Raw genomic sequence first — 13,705 nt, 5'->3', positions numbered from 1 at the left:
TAGTTGCAATTGACTATTGGTGTTTGTCCAACCAAAAATGTTGAATTAAATCTGTATGCGTTGTCGTATTAAGTTAGATGTTTTTTTATGAATACTATCAACTAAATTGAATTCATAAAGATGATGAGTTGCAGTCGCCTCGAGTTTGTATGTGCGAGGGGCCTTACATGTCCACAAATATATAGACCAAACGATTATAAAATATATAGAAAACATATTGGTGTTAGTTAGATAGATACCGTGTGTCCCTATATCTTGAGGGAGAATTGGAATTTGACATGACACTTTTGTGGACAGATAATCATTGTTATTTTCATGTTTCGTATCTCAAAATTACTAACAAGAACAAAGTATCTATGCTTATATTCATCGATTTGTTGTTTTGTAAATAAGATTGAGATTATATTATGTAATAATAAAATGTTTGAATTAATACTAATACCTAATTTATTATTAACGATTATGATATTAAACCTAAGCAATACTGCATTTTGGTTTACTTTAATGTCTCTAACTGATGAGTTTAAATAAAATAAAGACCATCATTTATTAGGCTGAGATTACATAGAATATTATGTACGAATGTATAGATTCATATAGAGTGGAATGGTTTTAGGTTATGTGAATTACTCACATGCAAAAACACACAAAATACAGCAAGCGTTGACCGGACAAGAAAAATTATTAATCATTACAAAAATGTTGCATTCGGGTTATTAAAATTGGTTTTAATTAGTAAGAGGGAAATAATAAAATACACCAAGGTTCAAATATATGAAAAAATAAATAAAAAGAATTACATAAGTATATGAAAATACAATATTTATAATATTACAATAATGTTGAAATTACTGTTAGTGCTATGTTATGGATAAAAATATTACTAATTCTATTTTTGTTATTACATCTTTCCTGTTTTAAAATATTTAATAAACATCCAAAATATGCAAATTATACTATTTGATTCAATAAACAAAATGAGAATTTAACAGTTTTTTATTGGTTTTATAACTACCTGCACCTCGGATTGATTGATAGATGAAATAAATAAAACCCCTCATTGACCCACAAATTGAGTGTTTCCAGGATTTAGGCATGGGAATGAAAAGATTAAGTGGGACCAAAGGAAAATATACACTAGAAAAAAAACCTTAACACTTGTACAAACAATTTATTTAATTAATTATAATCAATATTTGGTTTGCTAAAACAGTTTCTTACACGCCTAATAAAATTTTATATCTGTAAAAAATTGAGCAGATTTTTATAATATAACTCAGAAATAAAAACAAAATATCTATGGTACCTACCCAAATATTTGTATTTCAAACATGTCTTTTCAAGTATAATATAGGTAACAAAATGGTATCGAAACAGGTATAATATCGCAATACATGCATCAATAAAAATACAGACCTATAATAAATGATATTCTAAGTCTCAATTATTAAGTAAAAAAAGAAATACATTACAAAAAGGAAATTCTGTCACTTCTCGTCTATGGCCAAAGCAATGATTATTATTATATTTTTAAGTTTTCTTTGAACTCTCAAGTAGTAGGTAATATTCAATTCAAAGGGTATAAAAATATAATTGAAGTAGAATAAATAATAATAGGTAATAACAAGGTCATAAGACAGATCGGCCTCTGCACTAAATTAATGGTATATTTTGGTGATACTTGTGCCTATCTTTTTGATAAAAATACGTTGACCTGTTCAAAATAAAACTGAAGCGGTTTAAGTACAAATGATAATAATAGGGTGATAACAAATTGTACATACAAGTTTGTTATATTAGGCAAGAGGGATTCTAAATTGAATCAATTAAAATAGCATCGGTTTCAGTTAACACGTATGTGTAATTAATTTTATTTATTTCCCCATCCCAAAAATTAAGTGACAGGAATTATTATCAGTGTTGAATCAGTAAATTAATAGGCATGCTCTATGGCAAAAATCCTTTTTAGTCATTTCATACATGCATTGTATTAATATTTAATAGCCATATATTAATCTTTTTTTCAAACTTTCCACTTCCACAATAGAAAAATAGCACATTATGTATTTCGAAATTGAAAACTAACACAATTAAATAAAAATTAAATGAAAGTCAAATTATGGTTATTTTCACCACTTTATTATTCAAAATAAATCATGACAATATTATTATTTAATAATTATATACGTTGCCTTTGAACTTTCTTTCTCTTCCGTAACATCTACAAAATCAATAACTGAAAAAATAATTTCAATGTAATCATAATAAACGATGTTGTTATTTAAATAAATAATATTGTGTTGTTTTATTAAAATAATAAAGCGGTTCAACATGTCAACAAAATTTATAACAAATTTTCCAGGTGGTTCAATTGAAAAATATATTCAATATAAAATCTGTGGCTGCGGGGTAAAAGTGCCTAAGTTGAGCTGACGAAATTGAGATTTGAATATCACTGTGATTAAAGGTTCCAAGTGTCCAAGGTTTTGTCAGATGTTGGCAAAAAAAGATATTTTAACTCGGAGATTGAGCTAAAATCATTTTTAATTTTGGTAAAATTGCATATTCAAACATACAGCCATAACTAATGTAAAAGAATAAAAAATTAAATGTCTATTAATTTCTAAGCGTATTTTGAAATGTGATTATCTCAGCCGCAACCAAACTGACTTATGCACTTTTACCCAGAAAACACATAAATATAAAATACCAAAGGTCCTAATGAACTTAGTGGGTCCATTAATTTTCTTTAATACAACTGAATACTGAAATAAGCTGCCAGTTCCAGATAAAGCTAATATCAAGTCAGAAACCATTAGTTTCAATATTGAAAATGAGTATAACCTATAGATGGAAACAGTCTGAAATCATTAATTTTGACATTTTAAATGAAAAATTAAGCAACGTTAGGTTAGAGTAGACTATTGATTTATTATAGGATAGGCATTTAGCTAAATTTACATAGATTTTATACATACACATTTTCTGGCAGTTCGAAAAGCATTCGGAGTGCAGTAATCGGTATGCAGCCAATGAGTGATTAGTATGGAGTGGTTTTCAGCCAACGCAATGTTATATCGGGTTTGCCCAAACTGATGGTGGGCAATGTACGATTCTCATTTGTAAGAATGTCACCGCAGTGAAAAAATCAAACCCCATTCGGGGTAGACTTATAATTTTTTTTTAAATTCATACAGAATTAAAGTTATATTTTAACAACATGGGACCCACAAAGTTCAAGAGTGCCAACAATTAGATAAAAATTTCATGTTTTTTATAAAAACAATAATATGGCACATTTGACGCAAATTGTAATTTTGAAAAAAAAAATGATTTCCATCATTTCGTTAAACCTAACCTAGATTCGTTTTTCCCATTGGTCGTCCAACGTGTAAAGCATTATTTAATTTGCACATAAAAGATTCTCGTCTCAAGCCTTCTTACTCATCCAGCTCCAGATCTAGTTCAACGTCCAAAATAGAAACCTCTTTGAGAGTGTTGATCACAACGAATCTTGAAAATAAAAGGTACAAATGCCGGAACCAAAGCATCTGCGATTGGTGTTGCTTCATGGCTTTCACCACAACTCTACTGTCTTGCCGCGAAAGAACAAATCTGGAAAAAAAAGTTACAAGAAAATTTAACTGGGGATATCACCACGTTATGACTGAGGGAATGACCTGGGTATAAAAAAAACCCTAGATTGAATAATATGATACCCAATAACATGTTTTATATACATCTTCCACAGATTTTATTGTATATCAATACTGTTTAGACTAGGTTGGGATTGCAATTCTGGACAGATCTTAGGATTTCGAGAATAGCAGTTTTTAAATCCCAGAAGTTGAAGAAACAAAATATGGAAATTATTTATTATTCGTAGAAATAATAGATATTGATTATCAAATTGTAGTACAACGATTGTTAAAAAGAATTAATTCATATATTTCTATAAAATAAATAAATAAGTGAACTTGAATGTTTCAAAGTACTCAATACTATGTATTTATAACATGGAAATCTGGCATTTGGACACAGACTCAATAGGGAGAAAAAAAACCATATTGATGCAAATTAGTATACAAATTAACGCAATTTGGAAATTGACCTTTATTACAATGCAGGTAAAGTTAATTTTTCTGCCACTTACAGCTGTATTTATCTGTGTATTATGAGTATTATTTTTTGATAAATAAATGTGCGTTCCTGAATCTATCTAATGAATGTTTATGACGTTCTCCCTTTCTTCTGGTCTTGTCAGCCATCATAATTAAAAAATCTCCTGTCAAAAATATTCTATTATTGCTTGCACGCCAGGTAGATAAAGACGTGCTTTCAATTTTAACAGTCAATGAGCAGTACCACCTTATTCCAGAAGAGGTTCACGATCTCGCTTCTATACATGTACTATGTGATAACTTCTAATAACGAAGCTGGATTTCAAACTCATTGGATACAATAAAAATATACGCATATCAAGGATTCTTACCTATGCGAGGATAAAAGATAGCTTAATGGTAGATCGAGATATCCCCAATATTTCCTAATAATATTGACAGAGTCTAGAGTAAACACTCTACAGCCTGAAAAAAGAAGATACTAAATTAAAAGTGGAAAGAAACAATACAATCTCTATCAGCGTTAAGTGCTGGACAACCCTACATAAAACACCCCTACAAATAAAAAAAATATATTGACAAATTTAAATTGAACTGTGATAAAAAAGATCTCTTCACATAGTTTGTTTGTCCGTATTGTTTTAGCTTTGTTTTTTATTATTTTATATATATTTATATCTTATATATCATTAAATTCATTTATTTTTGTCAAGTCTCCATGCCTTTCACTCCCATGGCACTTTTTATTAAATTACACCTTTCATTAAACTCGGTCAAAGTCCACTTGAGAGCGTGTGACCTCAGTCTTGGGTATCTGCTCCTGAGACATTCCCAGATATAAAAAACTGCTGATGCTTCACATCAAATGTAGGGACTCGTGATACACTCGATTAAGACTGAGTGTGGTGCTGGGCGGGTTGGTTTGGATGGTCCATGTTTGTGTTGTGATAAAAATGTTAAATTTTTCTGTGTGTTGTATTAATTGTTGGCATTTATCATTGTGGCACAGATTGTTACTATCGTATTAAAAGTTAAAAAGTCACTAACTTTTTTGTTCTATGCAAGCAGTGTTGCAACTTACACGACAATATTGCTAGAAACATATTACCATCACGTTACGTGAGCTCACGGTAGATTCGAAATAAATTCTCCTATCCTGTAGCACATTTTGAGCCGAAAACTAATAGTGTCAGCGACATCTGCACAAAATATATCAGAACCACACTTTGGTCACTAACAGTTTAAATTGGTACCATGTAATGTTTTTTTAGCACACTTTTTGCCCGCGATGCGAGCTTTTTGTGAGCTCACATAACGTGAAGGTAACAAATAGGTAACTAAATTTCGACAATGTTTACTGTTATTAAATACTGTTAATCTTTCATATTTGTGTATAATGTATATAATCGATACACAAAATAATTAACACTTGTAACAATAGGAGCATTCATGGCCTTTTGTGAAATGGTATCATATAATTTAATGTGTGTATGTGGTATGTGACATCAGTTTGACGATTATCGACATGAAACGTAACTTGAACTCCATTGACACAACATAGGCATTTGTTGTCAATTTTGCAATACATTTCTGTTAAAATATGTTGTTTTTAAATGCATAGACATTTTTTCGATCTTTGCACTTTTTTCGATACCCGAAAGGTACTGATTTCCTGATAAATAGCTTGTTTTCGTACCCCGTCTGGCATGTTTTTGTCAACTACAGTTGGCAACACTGGTCTCAATAGTGTTCCTTGCGCAGGTCACTAAACGCATGTGTACAGTCCGTACAGTGTACAGTGAACGGTCAAAAATGGAACTACCAACTACCATATGGACGCCATTTTGATAACATCATTCAAATGTCAGTTTCTGTCCAGTAGCGAGTCTTGATTGGGTAGTTTTTGATTGTGGCTCCCCCATCAATTCTTTAGATAAGTTTGTAAGTCTACATTGTTCTTATAGCACTATCTGTTAATCAAGTGATCAACAATTAAATAACATGTAGCCTTCCGTGACAATCTATGCATCTCGTCCTGAACGATTAATATAAATTTCAAACTTAGTTATCGTAATATACATAGTATATTTAAATAGGCACCTTTAGGAAACCTTCTCTCCAGTGTAAGTAGGGCAACAGCATAAAATATTGACGAATGATTAGGATGCCGCGAGACACCCTCCTTATCAAAGGTGACAAGTGTGTCCATTTTATTAGCTTCTAAATGCGTGGAGATGATGTCCGCGACATGCTCGGTAGGCCACCGGATGCCCGGGTCATCAGGCATGTACGCATCTATGTACAGAGTGATGCGGCATTCCTTGATTCCTAAGGCGGCGCATGCTTTCCACAGCTCCGGTTGTCTGACAACACCCTGTTTTTCATAGTTTCCTGGAACATAATATATGAACAAGTTATTATAAGTATTAATTAATCTTTAATAAACCATTTCTTTTATTCAACGAATAATTCACAAGATTTTGAGAATGTAACATTCCATATATTGAACATTATATAACTTGAAAACAACTCAGATATCCCAGACACCCACAAGAAAAAATCATATTTGAAGAAAATACGATGCTCGACGGGATTTGAACCCGTATAACCACTGGTATCGCGCCAACTGTGCATTAACCAATTATGCTACAAGCCTCCTATCTAATTACAACATTTTAAATTCGTAGGTCATACATGAAATGCTTATCAAATTGTATTATTATTGACTATCGGTTTTTGTGTATTAAATCAAGAAATATTAATTAAATGTCGAGCTAGACTAGATAACGTATCAGTGGCGGCTCCTCTAATACCATGCAAGTGCAGCGCACTACCTGCATTTTTTAAGACATCGCTCAACTTGTCATTGTTATTCATCTATCACTCACTTCGCGAAGTAGAACATGTAGCATTATTATGAACCGTATGTCTTTGATATGTCATACGTGCGCAGAGCGATTCTGATCCAAATACGATTTTCAGTTTGCATAGGATTATACTAAGGTCATTAAAAAACCACTTTGTTGGTCTATGTGCTGTAGTGGCGTTTTGTGTAGTATTTTTACACAGTTTAGTAAGGAGCTAGCAATTAAAAAATACGTCGCCATTAATTGATTGAGGGCTCTAGAAACAAAATACCAGTTCTTATTTTCGAACGATGTTGGCAAGTCAATAAAAATGTCTTATTTCTCTTTTATATGTATAATTCTAAAAAGTATATTATTAGTATATAAACAATAATTAATTATTAAGTAACCTTTTTTTCAATACGATACCAATTTCTCAATATCGGATCATTCCATACTTTATTCCCAGTTGGAATATTAAAATACTGATCGGCGATTACCGTACATTAGAACAGAGATGACGAACCTATGACACTTAAGTATTAATTACACCGGTAGGCTCGCAGACCTGACCAGATTCAACAATCGTCGACTTTAAATACCAATTACACAGAACGATTCATTTACCGACTCGATCGTGTTGGCTTTTGATTTGATTGGTTCATAACATAACAATTGTTATACGTAAAGTAACAACTGAAATTTAGACAAGTAACGAGTAGTTGATTGTATTTACTAGGGTATTATTTTTATTTTGTATTATTGTCGTTTGCTAAAATAATGAATAAAGTCCAGCCTTCATTATGTAAACATCAAATTTGTATTGTTATATCAAACAGAAGACAGGACACATTACGTGCGGTCACACTTGGAAGCTCGAGGTTAATTCGGATATTTTAATTATAATCTTCAACACGATTGTGCCCAAAGAATAGGAGTTGTTCCAATTCAGGCACAACTCTAGGGAACCTCTCAAAAATGACTTTTCACGATCAGGGGCGATCGTAGAAGACAGTTGACCCGAGAACCTGCCAATGTAATTTAAGCTTGAGTGACAAGTGGACCGTTTTGATGTGACACCCGGATAAAGTCTGAATTTTGTAAACAAAAATTTTATAGTTTTTTTATACTTAATTTATCTCCATCAACTTACTTTTGAATTATGGTTATTTGTCAGGTTTTGGGTTCCATATGATTACCACCACAAAAACCAAAGAAGTTAATTCTTCCTATAAGACGTTTTAAGCTTTTTTTAACGTGTTGATAAAATAATACAAAAAGATACCTACAAAAATTATGAAAACAATAGTTGACGGCATAGTAACTTACCTACCGAAAGGCATAAAATGTGAACCTCAATTCCTTGACGAATAAAATTTAATATTGAAGGTCCAAAGAACATACATTCATCATCAGGATGTGCAATAACAAATAGTGCTCTTTTTGCACCTTTTATAATTTTGTTTGAACCTACTTTGTATCGTATCGATAGAATGTATATTAAAGCGCATATTAAGTAATAAGACACTATCCACAAAATAATATTCTCAGCCACACTGTGAAAATATGTCAGCAAAGACTTGCATGTGGTGCCGTAAGCCTTCCATAAGTAATCCTGGATAATATCATATTGAAAGTAATCATTCAATAACATTTCCTCAAGATTTCTCAATTGACATGTCGTAATAAATGAGTATTTTATGACTTATAGATAAACACTAAAGATTTTGTAAATTTTGATTCACTATTCATGTCGAAAATTAATGTAAATCGCGATCACTTGTTTAAATTTATTTTTATTTTGGTAACCTCAAAATAAACGACAGCCGAATTAGTCTATGGTTGGACTTTTTTTTTCATAAAGTTTTATGGCTGCAAAATTGAAGACAGTGTTGGTAATTTTCGTTCCAAATGTAAAACAAAATCAAAAATTGTTTGGTGTTTGCCTTGCCAGACAAGTCTCCAAGGAACAAGTCGCTGGATTTGTTCAATCTCTTCGGTTTTTTAAATATTGGTGTTTCTGATTTTGCAATATTTATAAATAAGCAGTATAAAAAAAGACTAATGCTTCCTAAACTCATGGGTCGCAGTCAACTGGGGGACCAAGTAATGTTTCAGTAGAACAAATATTTTATAGGTACAGTTAATAAACAAAAATTTTATATTGTGCGAAAAAATGATCTTTTTTTCGAGTCGATTGTAGAATGTAGCTGGTGTCTAAGATGTCCTGTACAAGTGCGCTTGGATGGCGCTCGGTCCAAGTGTCCTGGATCGTACTTGGACCGTGTCAGCGCGGCTTAACCCACTGACCAAATTTTTTTCCAAAGCTGATTTTTTACCCACTCTCAAAAGGTTACCGATCACTGATGTAGTTTTTGTTATGCCAGCGCTCCATTGGCGAGCCAAAAGTCCGACGACAATAAGTCTTCAGATTTTTCTACGTTCTGCTACTGGCCAACAGACGTTCAACGAAACGAGTATATAATTAATTTGACGAGTAAAACAGTCGACTTTGACAGCATAGATAATATACGTAATCGTGATGGCGTTAAATGATACCGACGTTTTATGTTTTTTGGGTTATTGGGTGGCAGATAATGTAATAACGAAGCAAAGGGTACACAAATACTGGGTGAAACATTGGATAAGGAAACGAACGACATTATCCCACACAAATTTAATACGAGAATTGCGTTTGCAACCGAGCGATTTCCGCAATTATTTGCGAATGTCGGAGGATGTATACACAGAACTGTATAATTTGGTCTCCCCATTTATTAAAAAAAAAAATACTATGATGAGGGAAGCTATTTCTCCTCATGATAGATTATGTGCAACCCTGCGATTTTTGGCTGCCGGCGGAACATTCACTGACTTGCATTATAGAACTGCGATTGGAAGACAAACTCTGGGCAAGATAATTCCCGAAACTTGCCAAGTCATCATTGACGTTTTGAAAGGAGAATATTTCAAGGTGTGTATTATATTATACGTCATCTAATAAAGTTGGGCAAATTTACAAATATATCATTAACAAGTAGACATTGGTTGGTCTTATAAAGTGAACGTTTAGTGGATTGTTTTACCTATATAAATCATAGACGGCAACATCATAAGAATGGCAGACAAGATGCATTTGAGATAGGTATATATATAGTCACAAATAAGGCCATCGTTGACATGCTAAATATTCAATAGACCATTAGAATGCTGTACCTAGCCAGGACTCTCCATATAGGCTGTAAGCAAGCTGCTTAATTATTCCTGTTGAATGTATTGTAATACTAGTCATATTCTTCGAAAAGCAAGCATGGAATTTGATTTCTAAATGAGGCCACATAATAATATAGGTTTGCTAACATAGCTCAAATACTTACCATTTGTTGTATCGCTTAAGCTAAGGTTTATAGGCATAAAAACAAACAAAAAAACAAATATTTTTACAAGATATTTATTCATACAAAAAACATTAATTTATTATACCGGCTTTTGTACATTTTTGCTTAATATACGATAAACTGGTTGAGTATGAACAGTAGTTGCTGGCATTATTTTGTCACTTTGTCCCATAAAGGCAACTTCATGCATCAGCTTCTCGGCCAGCAATCTTTGTCCCTGTGACATCGATCGTAGTTTCATGGCCATCATTTTGCCAAAAACATCAAATTCATCTTCAGTCTTGCTTAGTTTGTCGGTGATTAATTCTAACACTTTGTTGGCGCTATCATTCGATTTTTTTCGTTTGAACGATGGGGGTTCTGGTGCTCTATTGAGATTCGACCTTGGAGTAGTCGACAACGTGGATGTTGAAGGCGAATATTCTATCTGTAAATAAAATGTTGATTATTTTTTGTTGCAGTTCCCTGATACGCACGAAGAAATGGAGACGATTGCAGAAGAATTTAATAGTAAATGGCAATTTCCAAATTGCCTGGGCGCAGTTGATGGGAAACACATTGCAATCGTGCCACCTGCAGGCGCCGGCTCCCACTTTTATAATTACAAACATTTCCACAGCATTGTTTTGATGGCGATTGCAAATGCTAATTATGAATTTATTTATGTTGATGTTGGAACAAATGGACGTATTTCTGATGGAGGCGTACTGAGAAAATCTGATTTTTTCATACGTTTAGACGAAGGCAGATTAAAAATACCTGCACCAAAAAAACCTACTGCTAATTCTGATGCACTGCCATTTGTTTATATTGGCGATGAAGCCTTTGCATTACGTAACGATTTCATAAAGCCGTATTCACAAAGGCAATTGAATCACAGTAAAAGAATATATAATTATCGGACATGCAGAGCCAGGCGAATTATAGAAAATGTTTTTGGCATTTTAGCTGCTAGATTCCGCATTTTTCAAGCTCCAATAAACATGAAAATTGAAAATATCAATACAGTTGTATTAACTTGCTGTGTGCTGCACAACTTTCTTCGTCGCAAATCAACACATACTTATACTCCTTCTCATGACCTTGATAGGGAAAATCCTGAGACAGGTTTAATAGAGCTCGGACTGAGGTCACAGGACACCTTAGCGCCTTTGGAAGCAACGACTAATCGGAACTCGACTGCCAATGCTAAGAAAGCGCGAGGAGATTTCGAAAAATATTTTAATACTACCGGGGCTGTCACATGGCAAGAAAGTATGATAAGCAATAGATAAATTAAACCAATGTAACAATTTAGTTAAAATGTTTTACCTCAATACAATCTTCGTTGTTTAACGAGTTGGAGTAACTCTCATCAGGAGACATGTTTTCCAAATCGTCCACCATGCTGGATATTGAGCTCGATTCTGTAAAACAAAATGTAAATTGTTAAAATACAACATAATACTCAAACTTGTTTTTTATTATCTCTCCCCTAAGTACCCATTCCTTCATACGGTTAATATTGATATTGGTATAATTGGTGTAATCCAGTATATCGGGTATTTTCAAAATGTGTTTTCCGCTGTATTCCTCATAACCAAACTGTACCATTAATTTTGATTGATGATTGACGATTTATTGATTGTCTCTGAAGGAACCTAACTCGAGCGATTTTTGATTTTATGATCATTTCTTTTCTTCTTCTTTCGACCATGTCCGATCATAATATGGACCTCCACGGAGTGGAGGTTTGTATTGACAGATTTTGTTTTTACGAGAAATGAATGTCAGCCACTTGCTCAACATATTAGGTCCATACTCTGACTCATACACAAATTGAAATTCAATGTGTACTTGTCAGACCCAGGATTTGAACCTGGGACCCGACCACGACTCAATAAGCCGCGCTTCCACCGCCATGATCGTACCTATATATTATTATTTCTTACCTACCTCAGCAAAGAATAAATAATTTTATTGTGACTAGAAATGATTCATAGCTGTATGTTTTAATTGCTTAATAGTAGCTAATCTAATGCGATGTCACTTTCAGAGCTAGGTACGACAATTTCATAATCTGCACGTGTATAATAAATAGCTTTAAAGCATTCCTACGTACCTTCCATTTGGTCGTTCAAGAACTCCAAATTTTTATAGTACCACAGTTTGGGTAGATAAACTGCGTCTGTGCCGGCTCCGCTTCGATATGATGTCCTTACTTTATTTCTCTCCTTTCTGTAACCCGACCTCAATGTCTGTATTTTCTTTTTAACATCGTCGACCCTTGCCTGCGGCTCCACCTTGATTAAAATCTCCAAAAGTTCCGCATACGCCAAGGACTTGGCATCACGATTCTTGTATAGTGGGCTGGTCGTCTTCCACAACGATGGGTTGTCTTTAAAACAACTAATAAAATCTTCCAAGAAACTTTTCGAATGCACTCGTAGATCTACCATTGTTGTTATCGATGTGAGATGTCCGAACACTTTGAATGACAGTAAAATAATGATGGCGCTGTCGTCCGTCGGCATAGATATAAATAATGTGACGGTAAAGCGTGGTGAACGTACGAATTTCAGCGGCTCGGCGAGTAAAATATCAAACATGTTTGAAATCCAACGAGCCTGGTCTGCGGATTAAAAAGTCCGCAGACCTGGGGTGCTCCACGCGAAAAAAAAGTCCGAAGACTCTAAATCGTCTGACTTGCGTGCCAATGGAGCGCCGGCATTACTTTTTAAGAGGCCAGGATGCACTATCAAACGCACATGCAATGTCCAGGAAAACTCCTAGGACGTATTTACGGCGAGAATTTTCAGCGATGGCAATCACGTTTCTTATGGCGTCTGTCGTTGAATTGCCTCTTCTGAATACAAATTGCTTATCAGAAAGCGGCGCATGCTCTTCCAGGTGGGCTTCAATCCTGTAGCACAGAAGTTTCTCCAGCACCTTACCGAGAGCCGGCAAGAGTGTTAGAGGACGGTAGGCTTTGGGGCTTGACGGTTCTCGACCGCCGGCTTTGAGGATTACCTTCAGTAAGCCCCGCTTCCAGCAGACGGGGAACGTGCCGCTCTTGATGCAGTCACTGAAAAGTTTGGTAATTTCTGGCGCGGCGATGGCCCATGTGCGTTTGACAAGTATATTGTCAATGCAATCCGGGCCTGGGGCCTTGCCAACAATCAACGTTCTAATGATGTGATTGATCTCCTGTTCAGAGGGCAACGATGAACGGTCCATGTCGATAGGAAGAGAAGCCTCAAAGCGGACCATACTCATGGTGGCATCGTCCCTGGACTTATCATCCAGGGGGATGAGTGCCTCGAGCAGGACCGCAGCCGTTTCAGACTCGGTACTGGTGTAT

At 34.3% G+C, this 13,705-nt stretch overlaps 2 protein-coding genes across 2 annotated transcripts; both read right to left on the bottom strand.

The window, feature by feature from the left end:
- Window positions 1–2,130: 2,130 nt before the first annotated feature.
- Window positions 2,131–8,779, bottom strand: LOC147073862 (N-acetylglucosaminyl-phosphatidylinositol de-N-acetylase-like). Its single transcript, XM_085944952.1, has 4 exons — window positions 8,297–8,779; window positions 6,222–6,512; window positions 4,493–4,586; window positions 2,131–3,615 (listed from the first exon to the last, which is right to left on the bottom strand). Exons 1-4 carry the CDS (start codon window positions 8,619–8,621, stop codon window positions 3,441–3,443), a joined length of 885 nt encoding a protein of 294 aa, XP_085801078.1. The 5' UTR covers window positions 8,622–8,779; the 3' UTR covers window positions 2,131–3,440.
- A 1,630-nt stretch (window positions 8,780–10,409) lies between these two features.
- Window positions 10,410–13,015, bottom strand: LOC147073861 (uncharacterized). Its single transcript, XM_085944951.1, has 3 exons — window positions 12,467–13,015; window positions 11,677–11,771; window positions 10,410–10,792 (listed from the first exon to the last, which is right to left on the bottom strand). The coding sequence occupies exons 1-3, from the start codon at window positions 12,951–12,953 to the stop codon at window positions 10,445–10,447; spliced, it is 930 nt and encodes a 309-aa protein (XP_085801077.1). The 5' UTR covers window positions 12,954–13,015; the 3' UTR covers window positions 10,410–10,444.
- Between the last annotated feature and the right edge of the window lie 690 nt (window positions 13,016–13,705).

The sequence above is a fragment of the Rhyacophila brunnea genome, unplaced genomic scaffold (assembly GCF_057557595.1).
Source record: "Rhyacophila brunnea isolate RB1 unplaced genomic scaffold, BYU_Rbru_1.0 scaffold_17, whole genome shotgun sequence".
NCBI classification, from domain to species: domain Eukaryota; kingdom Metazoa; phylum Arthropoda; class Insecta; order Trichoptera; family Rhyacophilidae; genus Rhyacophila; species Rhyacophila brunnea.
Note: the sequence above shows the minus strand (reverse complement) of the source record. Positions and strands in the feature narration are given on the sequence as shown.

What these genes read in the sequence shown, in the direction of transcription:
- LOC147073862 (XM_085944952.1), bottom strand. Translation starts at nt 8,621, where the DNA reads ATGTTATTGAATGATTACTTTCAATATGATATTATCCAGGATTACTTA. An exon ending in CATTTTATGCCTTTCGGTAG is followed by an intron (nt 6,513 to 8,296) that starts GTAAGTTACTAT and finishes ATTATGTTCCAG; the next exon opens with GAAACTATGAAAAACAGGGT. An exon ending in TATCTTTTATCCTCGCATAG is followed by an intron (nt 3,616 to 4,492) that starts GTAAGAATCCTT and finishes TTTTTTTTCCAG; the next exon opens with ATTTGTTCTTTCGCGGCAAG.
- LOC147073861 (XM_085944951.1), bottom strand. Translation starts at nt 12,953, where the DNA reads ATGTTTGATATTTTACTCGCCGAGCCGCTGAAATTCGTACGTTCACCA. An exon ending in CTTGAACGACCAAATGGAAG is followed by an intron (nt 11,772 to 12,466) that starts GTACGTAGGAAT and finishes TTTGTTTTACAG; the next exon opens with AATCGAGCTCAATATCCAGC. An exon ending in ACAACGAAGATTGTATTGAG is followed by an intron (nt 10,793 to 11,676) that starts GTAAAACATTTT and finishes TTTTATTTACAG; the next exon opens with ATAGAATATTCGCCTTCAAC.